Genomic DNA, 19,965 nt, shown 5'->3' on the forward strand with positions numbered 1-19,965 from the left:
GAAGGAGCACTCAGAGGGCATAGCAAGGCAGGGGGCAGGATCACAGCAGAGCCTGGGGGGCTGCTGGGAGGTGCAGGAGGCACAGCCTGGCCTTGTGGGGATGGAAAGAGGAAACCCAGGAAGGATGGGTCCCTGTTGTGGTGCAGAAAACCCTGAATTTCCTGACTGGGAGCTGGTCTGGAGGGAGGGAACACAATAAGCTGAGGAGGGAGGTTGTTAACCAACACTTTGTCTTCTGATCCCAATCTTTATCTGTTTTTACATGGTTTATTTAAAAAACCTTTGTTGAATTCAAAAGTTCTCTGGTCTTGAGATGACCGTTTGTAGGGCAGAGGTGTAAGCAGTCCACCTTTAAGGCTTCATGCACTCAACTTAACATACAGGCTACCAGGGCTGGGTCTTAGTGCATTGGGATGAGCCCTTGGGACCCCTTGAGTGCTCCCTGCCCAGGTGCGCAAAGCAGCCTCGAGCCCTGCAGTCTCGGAGAAGAGGGAGGAGAACATGTTACCAGAGCTGCTAAGCCTCTTCTGCACTCCATTTTTACCTTGCAGTTATTTTGAGTTGTTTCAGATGACAAAGCAGTGCCTTGACAGAAGGAGCAAGTTGTAGCCATGCCACCAGCAACAACATCCGTCTGTCTGGTTTCCCATCCCTCTGCGAGACTGGTACCCATATGCTCACTGGCATCAGTCCTTAGCTGTGGGCAGCCCTCTTGTAGGACAGACTCAGCCCTGCTGTATTTGAAGGCATCTTCTTTTTCTTCCAGGAAAACCAGAACCTCTTACTTGCAGACCCAGCATCTGACGTCTGGAAGGCATACGTGGATTATGTGGATGAGATAGTCCTGGACGGATTCTTCACTGCCATTGAGTGCTCGCTCAAGTACCTCCTGGAAAACACAGGTGACTGCTGGTTCCTCTCCCCTGGTGGCGATGGCTGTTTCAGTCTCACCAAAGGGAAGTTTCTGTTTTGTGCTCTCCCTCATGCCTAACAGTTGCTCTCTGCTTCCTGGCTTTCTGCTGTGCCTCTTGCACTGTCTACAGCAAGTGCTGGGGGAGCCTCCACACAGGGTGGGTGACTCCATCCCCCGGTCACCGGAGCAAAGCATTGCTCAGGGCGAGGGACAGAGACGACTGTGCACTATTTGGAGGGATTAATGGATGGACAAAATTGAGGCATCATCCCAAATCTGTGCTTGGGCATCAGCCATCTCCCACACTCCCACGCACAAAGCATTGAGGTGACACAATCTTTCGTTTGTGGAGACTCTTGAGAGCTGGTTCTGCTGATGAAAGGCATGAAAGTAAAACCTCGGTCCCTGAGCACTAGTCCAGTGAAGACATGAGATGGGTTCAGGAGTCACTAAATCAGACCTCCTGCCTAAGCCTACCATGGAGGTTCACTCACTCTGCTGAGAGCAGCTTGTGTCCAGCTAAAGCACGTCTCCAAGAACACTTCCCTCCTGGATGTGGAGGCACACTGAGTTGGAGAACTGCATCCAGTTCTTCACCAACTTGTTAAAAGCATGCACATAAATTCACATTTGTATTTGGCTTCAGTTTCCAGTTGCTGGGTTTTTTTCATGCCTTTATCCACTAAATTAAAGATCCTCTTGGTTCCTGTTGTTTTTCTCCTCTGCAAGTACTTATGCGCTGTAATTGTTCAGCTCTCAGACTCCCTTTTGATTAGCTAAAGAGCCTGGTCTCTTTAAGGCTTTCCTCCACAGCATTTTTTCCGGTCCTTAAATCACTTGTGCCTCATCTGTTCTCCAATATCTCCTGTGGGTACCAGAACATCAGCTAGTTTGCCAGCATCTCCTCCATGTTGTGTGCAGACACAGTCACTGGACCCAGCGAGTGCGTGTGTGCCTCTTGAGCTGGGATGTTAATGATGGCTCAAGATCACTTTTCTCCCCTTGAAAAAGATCCTGGCATCTCTGTTCTTCCCTACCAGATCCCAAGGCAGGGCTCACTCCCCTGTTTGAGGTGCAGCTGGATTTGGTGATCCCAGATTTGGTATTTCGCCCCTCCTTGGACCCCGGCACGCATGATGGCTTCTATGACATGGTGGAAGGTCTTCTCAATGACATCTACCGGATCTCATCGTTGGTGCCCAGGCTGGCCGAGCACAGTGGCTTCCCCCACTACCAGGTCTGTGGCTGTGGAGCTTCCTCGTGTCACGTGGCAGTGAGGAGGTACCACGCTGCTCCCGCATCACTGCGCTCTCCTCTCCTCTCCTCTCCTAGGCTGACATGGAGGACATGGCTGATCTGGCTGACATGCGCAATGAGCTGATGGGACGTGTGCAGGCTGTGATGACGGCCTGCTGTGATTACCGCAGTGCCTTCGACCACTACTCCTACCTCTATGGGGACGACAGAAAGGAATTCTGCCGCCAGTTCCTCCTCTATGGGCACATCCTCACCGCTGCAGAAATTGAGGCCCATGCGGAGGATGGGGTCCCTGAGACCCCTCCCACGCTGCAGCAGTTCAGAGAGCAAATCGACTCCTATGAGAAGATCTACGAGGAGGTGAATCGCATCGAGCCCATCAGCATCTTCCAGAGCTGGATGAAAGTCGATGCTCGGCCTTTCAAGGCCTCCTTGCTGAACGTGATTAAAAGGTGGAGCTTGGTGTTCAAGCAGCATCTTATGGACCACGTCACGCACAGGTGAGGGCTGTCTCCCCTGGGAGCTATACTGACCAAAGGGGTTTCTCTTGTCTTGGCTGGGCTTTATCGTTTCACACTGTTAACCTATAGGCTAGGACAGGAGCAGGAGAAGGGGACCATGCTGCATGCCAGCTCCATCGCATGCCCTCTATCTTCCATCCCCTGATCTCTGCTGAGGACCGGTACAGCTGAGTCTGTAAAGTGGAAACAGTTATGTGGACTTCGTACCATTGACAATCCACGAGCCGATGCTCCTGGGACCCGCGGTGCGGTGTTAGATAGGACGTCTGTTTGTCTGTTCATCCTGATCCAGCTAATGTAATCTCTGCTAAGGCTCTGTGCTTACTTTGTTGAATTTGATATTAGCCATCAGTAAAGCTGTATTAATGCCATGAGATACTTGCTCTATTTCTACATGCATTGCTCTTTTGAGTGCAAGCTGGGGGGGGGGGGGGGGGGGGGGAAAGAAAAAAATGTAATTTGGGTTGTCTGGCATGAGCGGTTATGGGGAGGTGGTTTCAAGGCTACAAAAAGGAGGAGTTTTGGATGTAAGTTTTGAATTAACATGTGTTCCCTGCTCCGAATAACTGCTCGGTTGCCCGGTCTGTGCAGGATGATGCGTCAGGTGATTTATTTGAGTAGTTGCAACTGAAGGATTTCATAGGTCTTGGATGCTTACAAAGAAGTATTTACAGGCCTATGCAGTAGTGAAGGCTGCTGTGTGTGGTGTACGACGTGATCTTTTGGGTTCTTTTCAGCACCATAATTCTGTTAGATAATTTCTGTGCAAAGAGGTTTTTGTGTAGCTTAGAACAGGCATTTAGGAGTTCTTAATAAGGAGTCCCTGATTCAGCAGTTTAGCCTTTATTAGGTGAAGTATGTAAGGACACGTTTTGGCCCAGCAGCATCCGCAGAATTTAAGTGGGCACTTAAAAAGTAACTGTTTTGAGAAGAGGAGAATGGCTGTGCTGGAAAGGAGCAGAGATCCAGCAGCCCCTGCTGACAGTGCCCAGTAGCTGACGAGATTAAGAACAGGGTAAGCAGGTAGAGAAACTTCCCCCAAATACTCTCCTTGCCTCTAACGATTTATAGCTCAAGGACTTTGAGAGACAGGGATCATGCCTTTGTATTTAAAGACCTGGATGGGTTATTTTTTTTTTTTTTCCTTCCACAAGTGCTTGATTGCTTTTCTGAACTGCTGTGAATTTTTATCATCTGCATCCTCCTGCAGCAGGGAGTTACCCCGTGAAATGAGGTGGTGTGTGAAGAAGAACGCCTGTTTGTTGTAGCTTTGCAACCTGCTGGGTTCACGTGGGGATCTTGATTCTTGTATTGAGAGAGACGAGATGAAAACTCTCCTTTCAAATTCACTCCCTCCAGAGCACTCCTGAGCTCACAGGTCTGCATTACACTCCTTCTCAGATACTTTTTCTCCATCCTGAGACGTCCCAACCTATTTATCTGTTCCTTGCAGGAGGCTGTACCACATCTATAGATCCCTTTGAGCATGAGTTGTGGTTCTGATGCCCTCAGCATGTTGCCATGCAATGGTCAGGGTTAGCCAGACTTCCCCCCAGCGTAAGGCTGATGTAAGGCTGATAACTATTTCAATAGGAACTGCTCTCATTTTGTGCTTTCCTGCTTTGTGTTATATAGCTTGGCTGACCTTGACGAGTTCATAAAAACTGCTGATAAAGCTTTGAGCAAAAAGGTTGAAAAAGGTGATTATGATGGCTTGGTGGAGATTATGGGTCATCTCCTGGCCGTTAAAGAAAGGCACAGTGTCACCGATGCCATGTTTGAGCCCCTGAAGCAAACCATTGAACTGCTGAAGACGTATGAGCAACAGCTGCCGGAGGAAGTCTACAGGCAACTGGAGGTGGGTGAAAACTTGTGGTGGACACACCAATTAGCCGAGGGGCAGATGTCAAAGAGAGCGTGAGCTTAAGAGCATTGCAGGACTATTTAAGACCCCACTCCCTGTCATTAGAGGGCCTCAGTGGATAGTAGTTTGTTGTTGCGGGATGTGCCTTAATAGCTCTAAATTTTGGAGTTTTATTGAGATTTTTCTTTTAAAGCAGAGATTAAGCCTTTTGTTATGTATGAAAAACATAGAATTGCCTGCTCCAGCTCCCAGCGATTACTCTTGAAGAAAATTAATGCATTTTCAAATACATCTGTTAATTAGGTTGAATTATAATTATTTTTAAATAAGCCAGTTCTTGGCAACTGTGGAGATGGGAAGGATAATGTTGGCAGAGGAGTTGCCTTCTCATAGGACTTCAGTCCTCCACTGGGTCTGTGACACCAAATCTGCTTGACCCAGAGGACATCACTGGGAGCAGATCATGAAAGTATTTTGGCACCTTTCCCCATCTGGCTCTTAGGAATCAGATTTCTTTGGGGAATTCCTTTCGTTTATGGAAAGGGGACCGTGAGATGGAAGTTGGAAAAGGCTGTGAGGGTGCGCGGCCAGCCTTGGGGAACAGGAGACAAACACTGGCAACAGCCAAGATGTTACAGTGGAGAAGCGTGTGGCTGCATGCTGATGGATGCCCTATAGTCATGGGGTGCTGTGGGCAGAGGGGCCTGTGTAGGACATGAGGTTTAAGGCAGGATTTTTTGGGGAGATGTTCCTGCCTTATGCACCTGTGCAGCAAAGGCTCCAGTTCTCTGCTGCAGGCTTGGATAGGAGCTGAGTGGGGTTTAGCAATTCCCTGGTTTTCTGCTTGTGCAACTATGATCCGTGGGTGGTCAGGTCACCAAATCTGGAATAGTTAAAGGGTCCTAAAGATACCTAGGTTCCTACAGGCTCCCTGAAAACCAGGAGAGCTGCATTACGTGGATGCTTTGGCTGCTGCAATAGCTTCAGTCCAGCATCAAACATGGTGCTGCGGAGAACCCGGCTCTGCTAATTTCTCTGCCCAAGAGCTGCTCATTTGGCACCTGTTTGTACAAGTACATTCAAGCAACTGATTTATTTTTATGGTAGCAGAAACGAGGGATGCAGGACAGCCATTCAGATGCAGGAGATAACAAAACAGTTTTGTTATTTCTGGCAAGTGACAGCAACATGTAGTTGAATGATTCGTTCAGTCCTGTATACTGTGGCAAAAGTGGAAATAAGTTCCTCTAGGTACCGCTCCCTCCGTGGCGATGGAGATGGATGGGCTGGAGCTGGTAGTTTGTGTGAGAAGGACAAGGAAGCAGTTCCATGTGTGCCCTGCTGTTGTCATGGATAGTGATTTCTATCAAGACTGGAATATAAAGTGCCAAAAAGAGACCCCTCAGGAGGAATTGGCCCTGCTCTGGCTGTCTCTGCTGCCTCAGAGCTGCCTCCAGGTTATTTCCCTTCTTTCCATAGTGTTGGTGGGTCTCTGTTAATCTCCTCAACTATGTGAACTGGGATGAAAGGAAACCCAAAGTATTTCCTGTAGGCTTGCACAGTACATGGGGAAGTGGGCTCTCCGAGAGCAAAGCACTGGGGCTTGAGGACAGCAGAGCCCTTGGCTTATGTCAGTGTCTGGGCCAAGGATATGGCCGAGAAGCCTAGTGAGAAGAAATAAAATCCCTTTCTGAAGAAAATTCCAGGTACAGAGGGTGGATCGTCAGCAGTGCTGCACACTTGCAGCTTGGATGCAGACCTGAGAAAGAAAACAGTCTTATTTAGTACTAGTATTATATACACAGGCTTGGAGGGATTTGCCCCAGAGAGCTCTCTAGAAGTCCTTCTGATATAACATCTTTTGCTCTAAAAGCTGGCAGGAAATTTCCCAGGCTCTGTTTCTTAATTAGCTCTGGGAAGCTGGACGATCTGACGAGCTTGCATCCGCAGCCCATCCTCCTGCCTTCAGCCACTCCCAGCAGGCTCCACGTCCCGCTGGGCTTGGTGTTAGGATCACTCTTCTCTCTCAAGCTTTGAACCATCCTGAGAGCCCAGGATCTAGTCTGGGACCCTTCTTCTGAAATTATTGAACACGTTTTTACAATCAGAGCAGTCAAGTATAAGGTCTCAGTCTTCGTTAGTCCTCAAAATTGTGAATAACTGGTAAGTTTTATTCCTATTTGTGTGTTTAGCCTTTGCATCACAACAAAACTTCCTTACAGTTTTAGACATGGAATCTGTTGCTTTTTCCTGTTCTGTGATTATCCATAAACCGATCAGATGCATCTTATATCGAATAGCAAATACTGCCTACCAGCATTTAAATTTTGCTTGCAGGAGCTGCCAGAAAAATGGAACAATATAAAGAAGCTGGCAATAGCTGTGAAACAGCATGTGGCTCCTCTGCAAGCCAACGAAATGACAGTTCTGCGCAAGAGCTGTGCGGCGTTTGATGTTGAGCAGCACAGATTCAGAGAGCGATTTCGGAAAGAAGCACCGTTCAGGTACGGGCAAATTATAGCATCAGAGAAGCCCTGAGGAAAAAAAGCTTTATGGGATCATCTGCGAGTGTCCTGAGGACGTATGCTCGAGCCCTTGCATACATTTCCTCCCTTCTCACAGTGTTGTATCTGTTATGCCTGAGGTGTTCTGTCCCTGGGAGCACTGTCCAGCACTAGCAAGAGATTAAATTTGGATGCTGAGTGCACAATATTACTTTAAGGTGGTGTCAGTAGTGCCATGTGGTTGTACCATCAATGTGTACTATAGACGTTTCATCTCTGCTTTGTCTCTTAGAAGCACTGTTTGTTTTATGCTTTCTTTAGAAGTTGTTACAGTATCACTTATGAAGAATAAACATTTCTTTCTAGGTTTGACACCGAAAAGCCTTATCAACTGCTGGATGCAAAGCACATTGAGATTAAACAAATGGAGTCAGCCATGACCTCGATTTATGAATCAGCTGGGCTGTTTGAAGTCATGGTGCCAGATTATAAACAACTGAAGCTGTGCAGAAAGGAGCTGTGTCTTCTCAAAGAGCTCTGGGATATGATCTCCCTTGTGAACACTAGCCTCGATGACTGGCAGACCACCAAATGGGTGGATATTAATGTGGAAAACATGGATCTGGAGTGTAAAAAGTTTGCAAGAGAGATTCGGAATTTGGATAAGGAAATGAGGGCATGGGATGCTTTCACGGGGCTGGACAGCAAGGTGAAGAACATGCTGACGGCCCTGAAGGCTGTGGCAGAACTTCAAAATCCCGCCATTAGGGAAAGACACTGGAATCAACTGATGCAGATGACGGGTGTGAGGTTTGTGATGGACTCGGACACTACGCTGGCTGACCTCCTGAAGCTCAACCTGCATAACTTTGAGGATGAGGTTCGTGGCATTGTGGACAAAGCAGTGCGAGAAATGAGTATGGAGAAAGTCCTGAAGGAGCTAAAAATGACTTGGAGCACCATGGAGTTTCAGTATGAGCCTCACTCCCGGACGAACATCCCATTGCTGAAGTCAGATGAGGAACTCATTGAAACTTTAGAAGATAACCAGGTGCAGCTGCAGAATTTAATGACATCCAAGTATATTGCTTTCTTCTTGGAGGAAGTGTCTGCATGGCAGAGGAAGCTGTCCACTGCAGATTCCGTCATTTCTCTCTGGTTTGAAGTGCAGCGTACATGGTCTCACTTGGAGAGCATATTTATAGGCTCAGAAGATATACGGGCACAACTTCCCAAGGTATGAAACCCCAAATCCTGTTTTTCCTGTTTGGAAAGTGTTGAAGAAGAGCCTCCACTATATGAAATAAGGTTATCTGTAATGCAAAGTTCCCCAAAGCAGGGCTTTTCTCCTGCTGCCTTGCTTTTTTGGAGGCTCCCTTATTGCTCTAGTGGTTTCCCTGATGCAGCCCCAGGATGTTTTTGTACTGTAGCTTGCACTTGAGCCCTACTGAGAAGCCGCTTTACTACCCTCCACCGCTGCATAGCAAATGCAGAGTTCCTGGAGACTGAGCGTGAGGCTGCTGGCTTCCTTTAGTGCTGCAGGCATGTTCTCTCTTTCCTTGGAAGGGAGAGGAGCAGGATAATTACTCAGACATTGCAAATCATCAAACCAGAGCTGGACCAGGCAGCTTTGGCCGCATCCCCTTCCCTGCCTTCAGCGCTGGTGCAGGGGGAGAGCAGCTGTTCTCCCTCCTGCTTTGGAAAATGGAATAGAGTTGTCATTGGTGACCTCTTCAGGAGTGTCTTTGACTCCAGCTTCCAGTCTTATTCCCGATTCCCTTGATTGTTAAGAAGGTCTTCCAGGTTGGTTCCTGGCCCTGCTGGACCACTTGCAGCTTTACTAAGGAACCCTCCTTTCACTCATGAGTGAGCTGCAATTGACTGCATCGCCACCATCCCCATCCATGTGCCACGTCACTGACAGCACTGCCGGGGGACTGGCACCCAAGAGGGGGTGTGCACAGCCCGGTGACACCCAGACAGTACACCACCCTGTCTGCATCCCTTCACTCTGCTCTGCTTGGACTGTTCCTCCGCTTTGGAGAGCGCTGGGCACACCTCGCTCCCTGGGCAATACATGTGGGTGCTGAGAGCCGGTGCCCTGAAGGCTGTACCACGTGCCAGCAAGCTGTTAGTATCCGACAGCTATCTCATGGCACGTGTGAAATTGCATCATGATTTAAATCTGCATCCTGCTGGGGCAGCTGTCTGTGTCTCAGTACCTGTCTGGCAGGTGGCACGAATCAGCAGCCTCTTCCCTTCCCTAGAAGGCTCAAAGCCTCTGGGAGGCTGAACCTCCTTGGGATGCATCCAGGACCTGGGGAGGATGTGCTGGTAGGGCATGGGACATTTGAAGCTGGCTACACGGCTTATGGACAGGCAGGGCTCAGCCCTCCAGCCGGAGCCTTGCTACCAGTGCTGAACACAGGTTAACGTGGAAGTGTCCCCAGGAAAGCTTGGAGCACTTTTATTCAGTGTCCTGGCTCACTTGGGAGGCCTGGCTTGGGAAGAAGGGAGGAGCAGAGACATTTTGAACATAGCTTTATTTATTCTTTGCTGTTAACTTCAGAAATTCAGGGTCCCTGTTAGGTGCAGAACATAATTGTCAGCGTGCTCCTCTGCTGCCAGCTGTTGGTTTCCATGGCCTAACTCAAGGCAGAGAAGGGCTCTTCTCTGCAAGTGTCATCATACCCATTTCAGGGATTGGCACTGGGACTCCTGCGTGGTAGCAAGAGGGTAAGAGTGAACTCACATGGAGTCGGTAGCCTTTCCCCCATATGGGAGCATCTCCTGCTGCTGTGGCCAGGGCAACTTGGTATATCTGGACACAGGAGAGGAAGAGTTAATGAGGAGATATTCAAAGGGGAATTCAATCCCATGAAAATGGTTGGTCCTCAGCACTGGCTTCTGCATGGATCACTTTATCCACAACCCCTTTGGGATACAGTAACAAGTAGGCAAGTTCCCGACTGGAGACTCCTTTCAGGCACGAGGGTGGAAGAGCCCTTCTGAAATGGTGGAGAGGTCCCTCTCTGCGCTGGACAGAAGGCTCTCTGCAGGGAGTCTTTCCCCTCAATGCAAAGAAAGCACCCAAAGGATGGGATCTTTTAGCACACAGTTAGTGTTTTACCGTGAACGCGTTCTGTGTATTGCCTTTTAGGACTCCAAACGCTTTGAAGGGATTGACGTGGATTTTAAAGAGCTGGCCTATGAAGCTCACACAACTCCAAATGTAGTTGAAGCCACCAATAAACCGGGTCTGTCCCAACAACTGGAGGACATTCAGAGCAGGTAGGTAGAACTTCAGCTCCAGGATTTTGTCAGAGATGGTATCAGCTCTGATAAGTTTGCACAGGTTAAACCTGTGCTCCGAGACTTTCTTCCTAGACCGTGCATCCTTTGCATTCACAAGTCGCAGCATTTCTGATCTTTCTCGTGTCTTTTTTCATTTGTGATCCATCACCCTGAAGCCCCCGGAGTGGAGTCAGTCTTTGTGTACGTGCAAACTCTCATCCCAAATCAGGATTTGCCCACAACAGCATACAGCTGATTTTAATAACAAATGGCCTCACTACCACTCCAAATACAGTGTCTTAAATATCTATTTAGCAGTCCGAGCAGGGATATCTGCAGCAGAGCTGAGCCCGTGTTCTTTAATTTACGAAATTATCTCTGTGTGTATACCCCTGACACATGGTATAACTGCACTCCCTGAGAAAGGCCTTAGTGTCCTGAGATGGATACGCTTGTCACTTAACATATGAGCTAATCTACCTGGAACACACTTAAAAGTTAATACGATAGCTGTTGTGTCAGTAATAACTAACCTTTTAAAATAAAGATTTTGTTTTATTTTTTAATCAGATAAGGCCGGTGTTTCTCACAGAGGACTAGCTGTATGTTATTTGTGAACTTTGTAAGCTCAGCAGCGGTTTAGCGTGTAAACACTGAAAGATTCATTTTAGATCGGAGCAAACAAGTTTCCTTTCAGGCTTTGCAGACACAAAAAGCTGAGTAGGTTTGAATCAGACTTTAAAATGCGGCTCATTAGAATAAAAGCAGTTATGGAAACTTTCATCCCAGTGTGAAATCACCTGTGACAGTTAAGAGCTTGTCTAAAACAGTAAGTCAGGCTGCAAACCCTTTCTAGCCTCTTCATCCACCTGTGTTTCTGCTTTTTTATGAGGCTTCTCTGACTTTTAGGCTGTTTGACCCTTTGGAGTAGAGAGAGATCTGAGTTAATATCTGCTTTGTTGATCTATTCAGAAAATGCTGTAGAGGACCAGCCTACAGGCTCAGCTCGTGTGTGGCATTTCGCTGTAGATGGGGAAAATCTCCTTGATAACCCAAACTGTAGCATGAAACATGAGAGGATATTTACCCACCTCTCCTGGGCTTTTTTTATCTGCTTTGTCTCCCTAGGTTGTCCCTGTGTGAGAAGGCTTTGGCTGAATATTTGGACACGAAGAGGTTGGCCTTTCCCAGATTTTACTTCATTTCTTCTGCAGATTTATTGGATATTCTTTCCAATGGCACCAACCCACAGCTGGTAAGCCTTGTACTGCATCACCTTTGCATTTTCCAGCTGTCACTAATGTCACGGTGGAAGATGCTGCCTTGGGACTCTCCTGTAGCTTATCCTTTCTTGAGTGCTTACTTGGATTAATAATAATTCTTTCACAGCTGGCTTTCATCTGTCATCTTTGAAAGGCAACATGTGCATTATATGTTGTCTCATCTAACCCTGGTGATGCTTGCAGATGGTTCTGAAAGAACTGCAGAGTTTTTGATGCCATAAAATCAGTGGGTTTGTTTCTGCTGGGATACAGTGAGGTCGGAGGAAACCATCTTTCTTGAGGATCTCAGCCAAAACTTGTTGCTGACCTTGGATCCCCAACCTGGGATGCCACCAAGCAACATCTGCTGTTGAGAGGGCCACAGACTGGTCATTCAGATGTGGAAGTGTTGGCAACTGGTGGCTTGGAGAGTTCCCTTTTTTTAGGTAGAAGAGGCATTTGCTAGAGGCCACTTCTTCCTTCCCCCATGCAAAGGTGTTTGGGATGTCCTGATTATAGGGGGAGAGAAGGACATAACCTGAAAGATGTAAGACAGCTGGTGGTCAGACAGTGGCTATGGCCAAGGCAAGCAAGTAGATCTCTTGGGTTGCCATCCATCTCTGTGCAGCTCAGGGGCCAGGCTGGGTATCTGACTGAGGTGGCTTCTCCTCTCCAGGTCGGGTTTCTGGGGATGGTGCCTGAATGGCAGGGGTGAGGAAATCACTCCAAATACACCATTCCTCCTGTTGGCTTTGGTGGGTTGCTGGGTCCTGCAGAGGAACTTGTAGTAACCTTCCTGGTTTAGGAAATGGATTCACTGTGCTCTTCCCCCCGTTTGCCAGAGGAGTGCGGACACCTCCTGTCCCCCAGTGGGCACAGTTCAGAGGATTCAGTCCTGCAGATGTTTTTCCATGCAGAGCATAGCAGTGTTAGGGTTGATTATTAGTGCTACAGGAGTTGCTGTCAGGAAACCTCGGCCGCTTTGCCTCGCAACGCTCTGCTCTGGCTGGTGCTGTTTGGGATGCATCGTTTGTCCTGAGGTTGGTATGTAAAACCAATCAAAATGTTCACAGCTAATTGAGAGCGTTGGATAAGGAATGAATTCCTTATTCCATCTTTCAGTAGCGAATAATCTCACCTTCTTTAAGCTTTTCATCATTTTCAGCATTCATGCGATCACATGAATGGAGAAGGTTTGCACGTGCATTTGGAAATGCTATTATTTGCCTCTAACCTTTAACACTGCTTATATCTGTTTCTGCTGCTGATTTCAGCCTGCAGAGTATGATAAACACATAGTTGATTGATACTTAAAACGGAGAGGAAAAAAAAACACAGGAAGCAAAGAAAAGATACTGTGTTGAAACACTCCACGGAGTAAGAAGAAATTCCTGGTGTTTTCTGTTATTCAAAACTATTTGCAGTAAAATCAAAGTAAATGTCAAGTAGGATCATACATGGATACGCTCTCAGCCTTTCCACTGCAGTTTCAAAGTCTGATAATTCCTAAAGGAGGATTAAATACACTGTGATATTATCCTCTTGAACTGGGTATTGTACTTGTGCAGATGCAGGTGTATTCAGGGCTCCATGGCAGGATGGCACCAAGTGCTGCACCGTGTCCGAAGCCCTGCAGACTGGCCAGGGTCTGGGAACGGACAGTGGGGATTTGTGAGCAGAAACTTCTAGATGTAAGAAAAGGTTTCTGTGGTTTACTTAAGGAGATCTGCTTAATCTGGGGGGATGATGAGTGTGCTTTGCTTCTCGGAGGTACTTGGCACCTTCCAGGATTTGGCCCTGCTTGAACATGCACGAGAAGAGTACCAAGCCATGTCTACCTGCAGGACAGCTCGTGAGGAGCGCTGAGGATCTTTTGCGAGTCAGTGAGTCAGAATTGAACGGAAAAGTCCACCCGTCTTTCTCTGAAAGCATTAGAGCACCAGGCATCATGGGCTGTTCTCGTTTTTCATCCCACCCATGGGGGTCTGTCCACTTCCCTGTCTCCGGCTGTCATGGAGAGAGGCAGCTCCTCTCTGGGACTGCTTTGTGAGCTGACCCTTGCCGTGGGAACATCAGTCCTGGGAGAAGTCTGCCTTTGTCAGTAGTGGCATGTGACACTCGCAGTGATGTAGTTGTGTGTTAGGTAGTGATCTGGAAGAAGCATTGGTGACCTGCTCAGCTCCCAGCAGGCAGATGCCAATGCTGAGAGCCTGCAGCAGTGATGGCAGCATCTCCCTGTTGGCTTTTCAAACTGAGCTGGGTGGGAACAGGAAAGGACTTGAATTATTTGTTTCCTTCTGGAAGAGTGCTTTTGGTCAAGATGAGTGTTTTGTAGGAGGTCTGGGCTGTTGGGCTGTTTATCATGGCTCTTTCTCCACCGTGGAAGAGAATTCAGGACTTTTCGTTGGCACAAAATTAATTTCTAGTAGTTAGAAAAACAGGAACATTCATAATGAAGAAAACTCCACAGTGTGCTGAGAATAGGATGAGGTGGAGCAATGGCTACAGACTTCTCATCACTACATGTAGGGAAGCTTGGGCTAGGAGGTCATGCAATGTTTGAATGTTTTCTGTGCTTTTTCTCTGTATGGGATATTTCCCAGTGGGGAAATAAGATTTATTAAGGTATTTCTGTTTTCTAAATGATGTAGAAATAAGTGGAAGTATTAGGAGAGACAGCAAGAGGCTTGCATTGGCAGGATCCTGGCCATGTATGAGAAGATGCGGTGCTACCAAGATGTTGAAGATCATGCTTTGTGAACATGAGTGTGCCTGTGACATGTATGGTGACCTCTATTCTGTTTGTCCTGTCTCAGTCGCTTGATTTAGTACAATTGCTTTTGCAGGTGCAACGTCATCTTCCCAAACTCTTTGACAACTTGGCTAAGATGAAATTCCAGCTGGACTCTGAGCAAAAGCCAACCAAGGTTGGCCTGGGAATGTACAGTAGAGAGGAGGAATACGTCAGCTTCAGTGAACCCTGTGACTGCAGTGGGCAGGTGAGAGGGAAGACCTTTTCTATCAGACTGTCCAGTGGAGTCTGCTCTCCTGCCCTTTGTGTGGGCATCTGTTATCAAGTCATTGTAGAGCTTCACTACTCTGCCTTTATGTGTGAGAAAGGCTGGAAGAGGTGATGTGTGATTTAATTCCTTCTTACGCTACATCCCTTGGTCTCACTCTGGATAAATCCTTGCTAAGGTGGAGCATAGGTGTCACAGTCCATGGTGGGAGAAAGGGCTGTGGCCTTTTTCTAACTAGGTTTTTTTATTTGACTTTTTCAAAGACATTTTGAAGGTTAGTCTTACAGCTTGTTACAAATATCCTCGGTAAGGGAGGGGATGCAGATTGAAAATAAACTAAGCTAATCCATAGTACCTCTGCATGGGTATCTTTTGAAAGAGAAGCCTTTTTTCCTGTTTTCCAAATATTCCTTGTTTCATAGGATGTGTTAAAGTACAAAATGTAAAAATCAAACTGCACTCAGCTTATCTGTCCCTGTAGTTGCACGTTTCTCCATGGATTGTTATAGGAAGCTAAAGTCCATAATACCAGCTACTGAGCTCCCCAGTGAAGGAGCTTGCTGCAGTTAAACTATCTGCTCAGTGAGGGCTTTGCCTGTCAAATACTAAATTCAGCAGGAATTGTGTTCCCAAGTTTGGCAGCAGCTTTCTCCTGCTGCTGGCAAATTGTGCCCAATGAGCAGTTCTGTCATGACCTGGAGGTGGAATGCACCGAACCAAATTACTTATCTCGGTGGAGTTCATTTTGGTTTCTCCTGTAGCTGGAGTTCAAGAGAAATCTGCCTTGTATTCTTGATGTCTGGAAATAGATGCTGATCTTGCAGTACCAAAGTTGGCTAAATCCACCCAGTCTGAAGGAGACTGTAAGCCTTGTTTAACTTGAGAGTTGATGCTTGTCCCACTCCGCATCTTCACTAATTACCCAAGGCACTTAAGAAGAGCAAATGCATTACTGTGATTTAATCTCTTCTCCAGGTTGAGGTCTGGCTGAATCACGTACTAGACAGCATGAGGGCTACTGTGAGAGATGAGATGACAGAAGCCGTCATAGCTTACGAGGAGAAGCCAAGGGAACAGTGGCTCTTTGACTACCCTGCCCAGGTATCTGCCACTGCTTCTCATCTTCATTCAGGCTGGCACGTGGGAGAGGCAGATCTTGGCTTCCCCTTCAGTCCTGCTCTTCCCTTCTTTCAGTAATGGCCTCTAGCTGTGGATGGGAATGTCTCTGGCCTCAGCTGTGCTGTCCAGTAGAGAGGAAGGATGCGTTGTCCTTTATTTTAGCAGTCTCCTGGTGGAGTTTCTGGGCTGAGCTTGGTGCTCTGATTGGGGCTCCAGGGAGGATACGCTCTTGGTTGGGTTACAGAGCTTGGGGGCTTGGGCAGTGCCTGCTGCACCCTGTGGGTCACGGGAAGTCTGTACACCCATAGGAGTGAGAGGTGCAGCAGAAAAACAGAGTGGTGAGGCCTAAGGAGAGAAAAGAGCCCTTCAGATGCACCTCTGACAGCCTCATGGTCTTCAACTCTTCCTCCTCTGCTGTGTCAGGTGTGTGAAAGGTGCTGATTTACTAATAAGCAGCTGCTAAATGTGTCTACCACTGATATGCTGTTTTACATGAATGTCACGGGGCAAATCCCTGTTGTCCTGTCTGCTGTGACTACTCTATGAAAAAATACTTAATTTCGTGTCACGGGTACTTCATCCTTGATCTCCCTGCGGATCAGACGCTCTTGAATGCAAGGAAGTCTTGGTGTTTTCCCTGATACTGAGCCAGCTTATTTCTCTAGGTGGCTCTTTCCTGCACCCAGATCTGGTGGACAACTGAGGTTGGGATTGCCTTTGCCAGGGTGGAGGAAGGCTACGAGAATGCGTTGAAAGAATATCACAAGAAGCAAGTGACACAGCTGAACACCCTCGTTACCATGCTGATTGGACAGCTCTCCAAGGGTGACAGGCAGAAAATCATGACCATCTGCACCATTGATGTGCATGCTCGGGACGTGGTGGCAAAGATGATAGCACAGAAGGTTTGTGTTTGCAGCTCAGTGCGGTCCTGTGTTGGGTGTAGGAGGAGAGATGGGAGATGGGGAGGTGACATTTCACATTGCAGGGAGGTGACTTTCCTCACCACACCTGCCTTCGCAGTGAGGACCGGTCCATCCCCCATGAAAGCTTCATTCCACTCACCATTTTGGCACCTGAGCTGCGTGTGCCTGGCATCCCTGGCCTTTCCGTGATGGTGTTTGTGGGTGTGTTGCAGGTGGACAACGCCCAGGCATTCCTTTGGCTGTCACAGCTCCGGCACAGATGGTCAGATGAGGAACGGCACTGCTTTGCCAACATCTGTGATGCCCAGTTCCTGTACTCCTACGAGTACCTTGGCAATACCCCTCGGCTTGTGATCACTCCACTGACAGACAGGTGAGTCCCCGGAAAACACCATCACAGCTGGGCTTTGCCATGCAGTCAGAGAAAGAGCTAACAACCAAAGATGGACTTAGTATGGACACCCACATCCCTCTTGTTCTTTCTCCGTATGCCAGCAATATGGTGGCAGAGCTCTCTCGCCTGGTTTGTGATTTGATGGTGGTACCCTCTGGGGTATCTATGCCTCAGACCCTGGGGTGGGATTCAGCTCACAGATTAAGATGCTCACTTTTGGGCGTCTGCCTGTGCAGAAGATGTCCACACCCCATAGGGTTGGTGAGTCTAGAAAGCTGTCATTCCGTCTTGAAGTAGACATTTACCACTTGGTTCCGTTGTCTCAATGGAGACATCTAGGGTGACTTGAGATGCTCTGCGTTGTCCCACCTGGCTTCCACCTGCCAATCAAGAAGCATGCAAGTCTTCTGTGGACCCCTTGTCATATCTTTCCACCGTACGTGACATTTCAGTAGCAGTGAGCATTTTAGGTGGTTCTAATCACCCATGTTAGTCAGCTGAGCCAATCCCCCATGCGTTACCAGGTTTTGTTGCCCATATTGTCTACAGCTGTGTGGTTTTTACAGGGAGTGTAGACACTCACATGTGGGCACCTCCCTGGTGTCCATAATCAGCATGATGGAGAAGCTTTGGGGCTTGCTGCAGAGTTGAGGGGGGTAATTCATAGGCTGTCTGAGCAGGTTTCTGTCAGTGATGGGGAATGGGATCCTTTGGGCTGAGGAGCACTAGGAAGCAGAAGGAAGGCCTTTGAGAAAAGCTGACCTGTTCTCATACTATCTGGGATGTGCCCAATATCAATGAGTGGTACGAGGATCCAAAGAAAGCACAACCCGGATGTGAAGAGGTTGGGCAGACCCCAGTGGGAGACGAGTATCTTTTGGAGAATACACAGCAGGACAGGGGTGGTGATTAATGTCCAAGAGGACCTTCAGCTTAGACATGTACCCTGCTCACAGACAGCTTTTCAGCAGAAAGGCTCTCCTGAGCGCGTTGCCCTAGTGCCATTTCTCTGCAGTCCAACAGCGACCCGTTGGTCCAAGTCTCAGTCTCTTTCCTTTTTTCCTTCATCCTTCGCTGTGAAAGATGTTACATCACCCTGACCCAGTCGCTGCACCTGACCATGAGCGGAGCACCTGCAGGCCCTGCAGGCACCGGCAAGACGGAGACTACGAAAGATTTGGGGCGAGCCCTGGGCATCATGGTGTATGTGTTTAACTGCTCCGAGCAGATGGACTACAAGGTACTGCTCCCACCTCGGCCACCGTGCCATTGCATGGGGCTAGGGATGCTCAGGGCCCAGTGAAACCTGAAGGGTGAGAGTAATCCAGCTGAGGTCACTTTGATCCATCACCTCTCCTCAAATCCCTGCTGCGTTCTTTTCTGCTGAGCACCTTTTTCTCCTCCTCCCTTTTCTTCTCTAAGACTTGCACAAGGTTCTTCAGGAGGCAGAGACCCAAACTGTCTCTCTCTGCCTCGTTACGCCTTTCCCTTCGCTTCTGGAGTTAGATTCCATGTGAGATGCTTCAAGAATTTTGGCCTGTTCAGTTGAGACTGAGGTTGTGCTGATAATTTGACCCTGGTCGTTTCTTGGCGTGCTCGCAGGCTGACAGGCCCTGGCACGGGAAAGGGCCTGTCCTGGTTTTCTCAGGATCCTCTCCCAGAATAAGGCCAAAACGTGTTGAACCTTCAGCCACTGCAGAACGCTGAATCCTTAGGCTGAGCCTTGCTCTCTGCTGCTCTGGCACGGTACAGTGATTTTGGTGGCTTCGCATCATATTTTATTCAGGTTATGGGCTCTCCCAGGAAGCGGGGCCATCAGTAATTCAGCACAGGTGACCTTTAAATGAAACTAGTGCACAGATACATCGAGAAAGTGCAATTAGCAAATCAAGTGGCAAACTGTGCAGAGCTATAAATATTATAATTGAGTTGTGCCTGCTGTTTCTCTGCACTTTTCTAAATACCCACAATAGACTGTAAATTGCTATAAATAAACAGGCTGGGAAATAAAATCCATTTTTTGCTAGACTTGATTCCATTTGTGATTTTACTCTTGTATTATTTTTTTTTTTCCAGTCTTGTGGGAATATTTACAAAGGCCTTTCCCAGACGGGAGCCTGGGGCTGTTTTGATGAATTTAACAGGATCTCAGTTGAGGTCCTTTCTGTGGTCGCTGTACAGGTAAGTGAAGAAATGCTCGTAAATAAATAAAAGCAAGGCAGCGCCATGCTGCAGTTTAAGGATTGAGGGTAAATATGGAAAGTGCACGTTGCCAGTTTCAGTTCTGTGTGTAGGCAGGTGAGGGATTATATCCCAAGATTAATCACATGAATATCACAGCACTGACATAATGCAGCAGTGATGTGCTCCAAACATTTTTGTCGCTTCTTTCCTTTCCCAGTTACAGCATTTGTGTTGAGGCAATTCCTTATAGTATCTTTTCCCAGATCAGTATACGATGAGGCTCTCTACCTGTTCCTCTGGAGGAAGATGCTTGTGTCATTAATGTGCTGTGTGATAATTGCCGTGTATCATTTTAGGGAGGAGAGCTGCCTTGAATTATGGCTGCTCAGCCTGCCGTGTAGGGGATAATGTTCATGGGGGGGAGGGGTGGTGTTTGGGGCAGATCCGCGGCCTGCTGGACTTTTGGGGGATACTTATTGCCTCCAGTCAGGCACAAGCTGTGTGTCATATTCAACAAATAGAAAATTAACCCTGAGTGTATTCCTTAATGCGTACCTGTCACCAAGACTGTGCAGTCTTCTTTCCTTCCTTCTCTTTTCATATGGCTGCAGATTTAATTCTGTCTGTAATGAGAGCTCTGTGAAGTGGCTTTGGAGGGTTATTCCTGGCCGAATGGCATAATTCCTAGGAGGAATGCCTGCGGCCCC

General features: G+C 47.8%; 1 protein-coding gene across 1 annotated transcript in view; it reads left to right on the forward strand.

The window, feature by feature from the left end:
- DNAH9 (dynein axonemal heavy chain 9) overlaps positions 1–19,965 on the forward strand; it is a gene marked incomplete at both ends in the record, with an annotated part of 232,270 nt that overhangs the window by 29,040 nt on the left and 183,265 nt on the right. The window contains 14 exons of the mRNA XM_082492287.1: positions 767–902; positions 1,954–2,150; positions 2,246–2,670; positions 4,327–4,549; positions 6,893–7,059; positions 7,426–8,296; positions 10,220–10,350; positions 11,482–11,608; positions 14,462–14,614; positions 15,611–15,736; positions 16,420–16,659; positions 16,893–17,053; positions 18,158–18,314; positions 19,151–19,255. Coding sequence (XP_082348413.1) covers positions 767–902; positions 1,954–2,150; positions 2,246–2,670; positions 4,327–4,549; positions 6,893–7,059; positions 7,426–8,296; positions 10,220–10,350; positions 11,482–11,608; positions 14,462–14,614; positions 15,611–15,736; positions 16,420–16,659; positions 16,893–17,053; positions 18,158–18,314; positions 19,151–19,255 — 3,219 coding nt within the window. The remainder of the gene's footprint in view (positions 1–766; positions 903–1,953; positions 2,151–2,245; positions 2,671–4,326; positions 4,550–6,892; positions 7,060–7,425; positions 8,297–10,219; positions 10,351–11,481; positions 11,609–14,461; positions 14,615–15,610; positions 15,737–16,419; positions 16,660–16,892; positions 17,054–18,157; positions 18,315–19,150; positions 19,256–19,965) is intronic.

Source organism: Vanellus vanellus (assembly GCF_965231255.1).
Source record: "Vanellus vanellus genome assembly, chromosome: 17".
NCBI lineage: Eukaryota > Metazoa > Chordata > Aves > Charadriiformes > Charadriidae > Vanellus > Vanellus vanellus.